Below are 10,000 nucleotides of genomic sequence, written 5' to 3' on the forward strand. Positions count from 1 at the left end.
GCTACCCTCGTCTCCTTCCATCAGGAGGCCAAACTGCTGCATGAGATGACCTCTACATGACCTCTACATGGGGTTTAGTTTAGAGTGCATCATGAGATGACCTCTACGTGGGGTATAGTTTAGGCTGCATCATGAGATGACCTCTACGTGGGGTTTAATTTAGAGTGCATCATGAGATGACCTCTATGTGGGGTTTAGTTTAGAGTGCATCGTGAGATGACCTACGTGGGGTTTAGTTTAGAGTGCAACGTGAGATGACCTCTACGTGGGGTTTAGTGTAGAGTGCATCATGAGATGACCTCTACATGATAATGTAATAAATCCCCAATAATGTAATAACCCCGATAATGTAATAAACAAATGCCAATTGAGTCCATTGAAAATGTAATACAACCTGATAATGTAATAACTTCCCGATAATGTAATAAAGTGCATTTCCCAATAATGTAGTAAACTTTTTACTGATAATGTAATAACGTATTGCATGAATGGGAGGTTATTACATTATCAGGTTAGCCTTCATTTCGCAGGTCCTGATAATGTAATAACTCCCCAATATTGTAATAAATTAACAGCAGACCACCCATAACTGGGGCTCAAGAGGTAATACTGTGTAGGCAACTCTAGCTGGAGAGCTCTGTGTAGGCAACTCTAGCTGGAGAGCTCTAAAATGTTGCCCAGATTATCTTTATACCATGACACACGAATGCATTCAACATCTTGAAATTCAAAGGCTTTTAGCTGTGACAGCCTATAAAACTTGCCGTAGATGTCGCAAAACAGGAAGTAAGCCTTGTAGAACCTGATAATGTAATACATCCCCGATAATGCAATAACCCCGATAATGTAATAAACAAATGCCACTTGAGTCCATTGAAAATGTAATACAACCTGATAATGTAATAACTTCCCGATAATGTAATAAAGGGCATTTCCCAATAATGTAATAAACTTTTTACTGATAATGTAATAACGTATTGCATTAATGGGAGGTTATCACATTATCAGGTTAGCCTTCATTTCGCAGGTCCTGATAATGTAATAACTCCCCAATATTGTAATAATTTAACAGCAGACCACCCATTTCTCGGATTCAAGTGGTGATACTGTGTATCACATTATACTTCTACATGGGGTTTAGTTTAGAGTGCATCATGAGATGACCTCTACGTGGGGTTTAGTGTAGAGTGCATCGTGAGATGACCTCTACATGGGGTTTAGTTTAGAGTGCATCATGATATGACCTCTACGTGGGGTTTAGTTTGGAGTGCTGCATGAGATGACCTCTACATGGGGTTTAGTTTAGAGTGCATCGTGAGATGACCTCTACTTGGGGTTTAGTTTAGAGTGCTGCATGAGATGACCTCTACGTGGGGTTTAATTTAGAGTGCGTCGTGAGATGACCTCTACGTGGGGTTTAGTTTAGAGTGCATCATGAGATGACCTCTACATGGGGTTTAGTTTAGAGTGCATCGTGAGATGACCTCTACGTGGGGTTTAGTTTAGAGTGCATCATGAGATGACCTCTACGTGGGGTTTAGTTTAGAGTGCGTTGTGAGATGACCTCTACGTGGGGTTTAGTTTAGAGTGCATCATGAGATGACCTCTACGTGGGGTTTAGTTTAGAGTGCGTTGTGAGATGACCTCTACGTGGGGTTTAGTTTAGAGTGCGTCGTGAGATGACCTCTACGTGGGGTTTAGTTTAGAGTGCGTCGTGAGATGACCTCTACATGGGGTTTAGTTTAGAGTGCATCATGAGATGACCTCTACATGGGGTTTAGTTTAGAGTGCAACGTGAGATGACCTCTGACCTCTACGTGGGGTTTAGTTTAGAGTGCATCATGAGATGACCTCTACGTGGGGTTTAGTTTAGAGTGCATCTTGAGATGACCTACGTGGGGTTTAGTTTAGAGTGCAACGTGAGATGACCTCTACATGGGGTTTAGTTTAGAGTGCTGCATGAGATGACCTCTACGTGGGGTTTAGTTTAGAGTGCATCTTGAGATGACCTACGTGGGGTTTAGTTTAGAGTGCATCATGAGATGACCTCTACATGGGGTTTAGTTTAGAGTGCATCGTGAGATGACCTCTACATGGGGTTTAGTTTAGAGTGCATCATGAGATGACCTCTACATGGGGTTTAATTTAGAGTGCGTCGTGAGATGACCTCTACGTGGGGTTAAGTTTAGAGTGCATCATGAGATGACCTCTGGGTGGGGTTTATTTTAGAGTGCGTCGTGAGATGACCTCTACGTGGGGTTTAGTTTAGAGTGCATCGTGAGATGACCTACGTGGGGTTTAGTTTAGAGTGCAACGTGAGATGACCTCTACGTGGGGTTTAGTGTAGAGTGCATCATGAGATGACCTCTACATGATAATGTAATAAATCCCTGATAATGTAATAACCCTGATAATGTAATAAACAAATGCCACTTGAGTCCATTGAAAATGTAATTCAACCTGATAATGTAATAACTTCCTGATAATGTAATAAAGTGCATTTCCCAATAATGTAGTAAACTTTTTACTGATAATGTAATAACGTATTGCATTAATGGGAGGTTATCACATTATCAGGTTAGCCTTCATTTCGCAGGTCCTGATAATGTAATAACTCCCCAATATTGTAATAATTTAACAGCACGACACCCATTTCTCGGATTCAAGTGGTGATACTGTGTATCACATTATACTTCTACATGGGGTTTAGTTTAGAGTGCATCATGAGATGACCTCTACATGGGGTTTAGTTTAGAGTGCTGCATGAGATGACCTCTACGTGGGGTTTAGTTTAGAGTGCATCGTGAGATGACCTACATGGGGTTTAGTTTAGAGTGCATCATGAGATGACCTCTACGTGGGGTTTAGTTTAGAGTGCATCGTGAGATGACCTCTACATGGGGTTTAGTTTAGAGTGCATCATGAGATGACCTCTACATGGGGTTTAGTTTAGAGTGCTGCATGAGATGACCTCTACATGGGGTTTAGTTTAGAGTGCATCATGAGATGACCTACATGGGGTTTAGTTTAGAGTGCATCGTGAGATGACCTCTACGTGGGGTTTAGTTTAGAGTGCATCATGAGATGACCTCTACGTGGGGTTTAGTTTAGAGTACATCATGAGAGGACCTCTACATGGGGTTTAGTTTAGAGTGCATCATGAGATGACCTCTACGTGCCCAGTTATTCTAAAGTGTTACCATGACCTCTACATGGGGTTTAATTTAGAGTGCATCGTGAGATGACCTCTACGTGGGGTTTAGTTTAGAGTGCATCGTGAGATGACCTCTACATGGGGTTTAGTTTAGAGTGCATCATGAGATGACCTCTACATGGGGTTTAGTATAGAGTGCATCGTGAGATGACCTCTACGTGGGGTTTAGTTTAGAGTGCGTCGTGAGATGACCTCTACGTGGGGTTTAGTTTAGAGTGCATCGTGAGATGACCTACATGGGGTTTAGTTTAGAGTGCATCATGAGATGACCTCTACATGGGGTTTAGTTTAGAGTGCATCGTGAGATGACCTACATGGGGTTTAGTTTAGAGTGCATCATGAGATGACCTCTACGTGGGGTTTAGTTTAGAGTGCATCGTGAGATGACCTACATGGGGTTTAGTTTAGAGTGCAACGTGAGATGACCTTTACGTGCCCAGATTATCTTTATACCATGACACACGAATGCATTCAACATCTTGAAATTCAAAGGCTTTTAGCTGTGACTGACTATAAAACTTGCCGTAGAGGTCGCAAAACAGGAAGTAAGCCTTGTAGAACCTGATAATGTAATAAATCCCCGATAATGTAATAACCCCGATAATGTAATAAACAAATGCCACTTGAGTCCATTGAAAATGTAATACAACCTAATAATGTAATAACTTCCCGATAATGTAATAAAGTGCATTTCCCAATAATGTAATAAACTTTTTACTGATAATGTAATAACGTATTGCATTAATGGGAGGTTATCACATTATCAGGTTAGCCTTCATTTGGCAGGTCCTGATAATGTAATAACTCCCCAATATTTTAATAATTTAACAGCAGACCACCCATTTCTCGGATTCAAGTGGTGATACTGTGTATCACATTATACTTCTACATGGGGTTTAGTTTAGAGTGCATCATGAGATGACCTCTACGTGGGGTTTAGTTTAGAGTGCTGCATGAGATGACCTCTACATGGGGTTTAGTTTAGAGTGCATCGTGAGATGACCTCTACATGGGGTTTAGTTTAGAGTGCTGCATGAGATGACCTCTACGTGGGGTTTAATTTAAAGTGCATCATGAGATGACCTCTACGTGGGGTTTAGTTTAGAGTGCGTCGTGAGATGACCTCTACGTGGGGTTTAGTTTAGAGTGCATCGTGAGATGACCTCTACATGGGGTTTAGTTTAGAGTGCATCGTGAGATGACCTCTACGTGGGGTTTAGTTTAGAGTGCTGCATGAGATGACCTCTACACGGGGTTTAGTTTAGAGTGCATCGTGAGATGACCTCTACTTGGGGTTTAGTTTAGAGTTCTGCATGAGATGACCTCTACGTGGGGTTTAATTTAGAGTGCGTCGTGAGATGACCTCTACGTGGGGTTTAGTTTAGAGTGCTGCATGAGATGACCTCTACATGGGGTTTAGTTTAGAGTGCATCGTGAGATGACCTCTACATGGGGTTTAGTTTAGAGTGCATCGTGAGATGACCTCTACGTGGGGTTTAGTTTAGAGTGCATCATGAGATGACCTCTACGTGGAGTTTAGTTTAGAGTGCATCATGAGATGACCTCTACGTGGGGTTTAGTTTAGAGCGCATCGTGAGATGACCTCTACATGGGGTTTAGTTTAGAGCGCATCGTGAGATGACCTCTACATGGGGTTTAGTTTAGAGCGCATCGTGAGATGACCTCTACGTGGGGTTTAGTATAGAGCGCATCGTGAGATGACCTCTACGTGGGGTTTAGTTTAGGCTGCATCGTGAGATGACCTCTACGTGGGGTTTAGTTTAGAGCGCATCGTGAGATGACCTCTACATGGGGTTTAGTTTAGAGCGCGTCGTGAGATGACCTCTACGTGGGGTTTAGTTTAGAGTGCGTCGTGAGATGACCTCTACGTGGGGTTTAGTTTAGAGCGCGACCTCTACGTGGGGTTTAGTTTAGAGCGCATCGTGAGATGACCTCTACATGGGGTTTAGTTTAGAGCGCATCGTGAGATGACCTCTACATGGGGTTTAGTTTAGAGCGCATCGTGAGATGACCTCTACGTGGGGTTTAGTATAGAGCGCATCGTGAGATGACCTCTACGTGGGGTTTAGTTTAGGCTGCATCGTGAGATGACCTCTACGTGGGGTTTAGTTTAGAGCGCATCGTGAGATGACCTCTACATGGGGTTTAGTTTAGAGCGCGTCGTGAGATGACCTCTACGTGGGGTTTAGTTTAGAGCGCGTCGTGAGATGACCTCTACGTGGGGTTTAGTTTAGAGCGCGTCGTGAGATGACCTCTACGTGGGGTTTAGTTTAGAGCGCATCGTGAGATGACCTCTACATGGGGGTTAGTTTAGAGTGCATCATGAGATGACCTCTACATGGGGGTTAGTTTAGAGTGCATCATGAGATGACCTCTACGTGGGGTTTAGTTTAGAGCGCATCATGAGATGACCTCTACGTGGGGTTTAGTTTAGAGCGCATCATGAGATGACCTCTACGTGGGGTTTAGTTTAGAGCGCATCATGAGATGACCTCTACATGGGGTTTAGTTTAGAGTGCATCATGAGATGACCTCTGACCTCTACGTGGGGTTTAATTTAGAGTGCATCATGAGATGACCTCTACATGGGGTTTAATTTAGAGTGCTGCATGAGATGACCTCTACATGAGGTTTAATTTAGGCTGCATCATGAGATGACCTCTACATGGAGTTTAGTTTAAAGTGCATCATGAGATGACCTCTACGTGGGGTTTAGTTTAGAGTGCATCGTGAGATGACCTCTACATGGGGTTTAGTTTAGAGTGCATCATGAGATGACCTCTACATGGGGTTTAGTATAGAGTGCATCGTAAGATGACCTCTACGTGGGGTTTAGTTTAGGCTGCATCATGAGATGACCTCTACATGGAGTTTAGTTTAGAGTGCATCATGAGATGACCTCTACGTGGGGTTTAGTTTAGAGTGCTTCATGAGATGATCTCTACATGGGGTTTAGTTTAGAGTGCATCATGAGATGACCTCTGACCTCTACGTGGGGTTTAGTTTAGAGTGCATCATGAGATGACCTCTACGTGGGGTTTAGTTTAGAGTGCGTCGTGAGATGACCTACATGGGGTTTAGTTTAGAGTGCATCATGACATGACCTCTACGTGGGGTTTAGTTTAGGCTGCATCATGAGATGACCTCTACATGGGGTTTAGTTTAGAGTGCATCATGAGATGACCTCTACATGGGGTTTAGTTTAGAGTGCATCATGAGATGACCTCTACATGGGGTTTAGTTTAGAGTGCATCATGAGATGACCTCTACATGGGGTTTAGTTTAGAGTGCTGCATGAGATGACCTCTATGTGGGGTTTAGGCTGCATCATGAGATGACCTCTACGTGGGGTTTAGTTTAGAGTGCATCTTGAGATGACCTACGTGGGGTTTAGTTTAGAGTGCGTCATGAGATGACCTCTACGTGGGGTTTAGTTTAGAGTGCGTCATGAGATGACCTCTACGTGGGGTTTAGTTTAGAGTGCATCATGAGATGACCTCTAAATGGGGTTTAGTATAGAGTGCATCATGAGATGACCTCTACATGGGGTTTAGTTTAGAGTGCATCATGAGATGACCTCTACATGGGGTTTAGAGTGCATCATGAGATGACCTCTACATGGGGTTTAGTTTAGAGTGCATCATGAGATGACCTCTACATGGGGTTTAGTTTAGAGTGCATCATGAGATGACCTCTACATGGGGTTTAGAGTGCATCATGAGATGACCTCTACGTGGGGTTTAGTTTAGAGTGCATCATGAGATGACCTCTACATGGGGTTTAGTTTAGAGTGCATCATGAGATGACCTCTACGTGGGGTTTAGTTTAGAGTGCATGATGAGATGACCTCTACATGGGGTTTAGTTTAGAGTGCATCATGAGATGACCTCTACGTGGGGTTTAGTTTAGAGTGCATCATGAGATGACCTCTACATGGGGTTTAGTTTAGAGTGCATGATGAGATGACCTCTACGTGGGGTTTAGTTTAGAGTGCTGCATGAGATGACCTCTACATGGGGTTTAGTTTAGAGTGCATCATGAGATGACCTCTACATGGGGTTTAGGCTGCATCATGAGATGACCTCTACATGGGGTTTAGTTTAGAGTGCGTCATGAGATGACCTCTGACCTCTACATGGTGTGACGGCCTGTCAGGCCTTCTGGTCGATGTCTTCGTCGTTGTCTCTGTTTCCAGGTGTGCTCAGGACTAAACGAGCTGATGAGCTGCACCTGTGTGCTGGGCTGCAGATAAGATGGCGGCTGCTTCTCCCCTTGAGAGGAGTGCTCTAGACAGGTATGTCCTGTGCAGGCCACCGTAGTCACATAACACACATAACACACTGCTCCAGTGCTCTAGACAGGTATGTCCTGTGCAGGCCACCGTAGTCACATAACACACATAACACACTGCTCCAGTGCTCTAGACAGGTATGTCCTGTGCAGGCCACCGTAGTCACATAACTCACATAACACACTGCTCCAGTGCTCTAGACAGGTATGTCCTGTGCAGGCCACCGTAGTCACATAACACACATAACACACTGCTCCAGTGCTCTAGACAGGTATGTCCTGTGCAGGCCACCGTAGTCACATAACACACATAACACACTGCTCCAGTGCTCTAGACAGGTATGTCCTGTGCAGGCCACCGTAGTCACATAACACACTGCTGTGTGCAAGGCTGCAGATAAGATGGCGGCTGCTTCACTCCTTGTGCAGGGGCCATTCGGACCTTTGGGTTTTGGACATGCAACACTGCACTCAGACACCTTGCAAACACACAACATCCATGTGTTACTGACAACTGACTTGGACCCATCTCACAGTCTTTGTTGTTCGTTTGTTATTAGTTTATTTGATTTGGTCAATAAATCCATATTTTAGATGAAAATCCAACCTCTCGACTCCCTCTTTTGTTGTGACCTGACATCAACGTTTAGGCTGCATCATGAGATGATCTCTACATGGGGTTTAGGCTGCATCATGAGATGATCTCTACATGGGGTTTATGCTGCATCATGAGATGATCTCTACATGGGGTTTAGTTTAGGCTGCATCATGAGATGATCTCTACATGGGGTTTAGTTTAGGCTGCATCATGAGATGATCTCTACATGGGGTTTAGTTTAGAGTGCATCATGAGATGATCTCTACATGGGGTTTAGTTTAGGCTGCATCATGAGATGATCTCTACATGGGGTTTGGTTTAGGCTGCATCATGAGATGATCTCTACATGGGGTTTAGGCTGCATCATGAGATGATCTCTACATGGGGTATAGTTTAGGCTCCATCATGAGATGATCTCTACATGGAGTTTAGTTTAGGCTGCATCATGAGAAGATCTCTACATGGGGTTTAGGCTGCATCATGAGATGATCTCTACATGGGGTTTAGGGTGCATCATGAGAAGATCTCTACATGGGGTTTAGTTTAGGCTGCATCATGAGATGATCTCTACATGGGGTTTAGGCTGCATCATGAGATGATCTCTAAATGGGGTTAAGTTACGGCTGCATCATCCGATGATCTCTACATCGGGTTTAGTTTAGGCGGCATCATGAGATGATCACTACATGAGGTTTAGTTTAGGCTGCATCATGAGATGATCTCTACATGGGGTTTAGGCTGCATCATGAGATGATCTCTACATGGGGTTTAGGCTGCATCATGAGATGATCTCTACATGGGGTTTAGGCTGCATCATGAGATCTCTACATGGGGTTTAGTTTAGAGTGCATCATGAGATGATCTCTACATGGGGTTTAGTTTAGGCTGCATCATGAGATGATCTCTACATGGGGGTTTAGGCTGCATCATGAGATGATCTCTACATGGGGTTTAGGCTGCATCATGAGATGATCTCTATATGGGGTTTAGTTTAGGCTGCATCATGATACACACAACACACACATAGAAATACACACACACACACACACACACACACACACACACACACACACACACACACACACACACACTCCTGTTTGTACAAGTAATTTTATTTTGATTTGCATACTTTTACATACTTAAAACCCATAGATTCATCTGAATTTCTTAATTTAAGAAAATATAATTACATTGTAAAAAAACAAAAAAACTAAATGTTCAGTTTTGTACACTCATACAGTGATGACAGTGACAACCAACTATATGGACAAGTGTGTGTGTGTGTGTCTGTGTGTTTGTGTGTGTGTGTGTGTGTGTGTGTGTGTGTGTGTGTGTGTGAGTGAGTGAGAGAGAGAGAGACAGAAGCTGCGTTTCCATTACCAATATGCGCAAAAACTTTGCCGATATTGTCTGAATATCGAAAATCACAATTTTCGCAATTGCGGTGTTTCCATTAAATAATAAACTAAATTAAAATCTTGTGTATTCTCGCGTGCTGTAAATCATAGGAGACATGGCGGATATCAATGCAATTCAGATTTACATTAGATACATTCAAATTGCCACCACGGCACTAACACTAATTATCAGCCACCAACGGAGGAGGCGACTGCTGGAGGCATTGCAGCGACGTGGGAGCCATATGGAGCAGTTGCGTATTTGGCATTTTTGGGAAAGTGCTGTCGACGACTTCACAGAGGAGCTGTGCCACTTCCTGTCGACAGTCTTCTTCGTCGGTTTCGTTCCTCCTAACATCCGGTTGTTGGATCACGTGACTCGAAATTTGTGTGTTTCCATTAAGCACATTTCTTTTCGCAACTCTTAATTTGCGCAATTTAATGGTCAATGAAAACAGCTAGAGAGAGGGAGAGAGAGAG

General features: G+C 43.5%; 2 protein-coding genes across 2 annotated transcripts in view; one reads left to right on the forward strand and one right to left on the reverse strand.

Moving 5' to 3' along the window:
- Window positions 1-154, forward strand: part of LOC134080941 (E3 ubiquitin-protein ligase TRIM21-like) — a 4,594-nt gene extending 4,440 nt beyond the window's left edge. Inside the window, exon 3 of the mRNA XM_062537538.1 lies at window positions 1-154. This exon is cut by the window's left edge and continues 534 nt beyond it. Within this exon, the coding sequence (XP_062393522.1) occupies window positions 1-44 (44 nt within the window). The 3' untranslated portion in view covers window positions 45-154.
- Window positions 1-10,000, reverse strand: part of LOC134080710 (NACHT, LRR and PYD domains-containing protein 12-like) — a 410,628-nt gene that overhangs the window by 106,138 nt on the left and 294,490 nt on the right. The gene's annotated exons all lie outside the window — the stretch shown is intronic.

The sequence above is a fragment of the Sardina pilchardus genome, chromosome 1 (assembly GCF_963854185.1).
Source record: "Sardina pilchardus chromosome 1, fSarPil1.1, whole genome shotgun sequence".
Lineage (NCBI taxonomy): Eukaryota > Metazoa > Chordata > Actinopteri > Clupeiformes > Clupeidae > Sardina > Sardina pilchardus.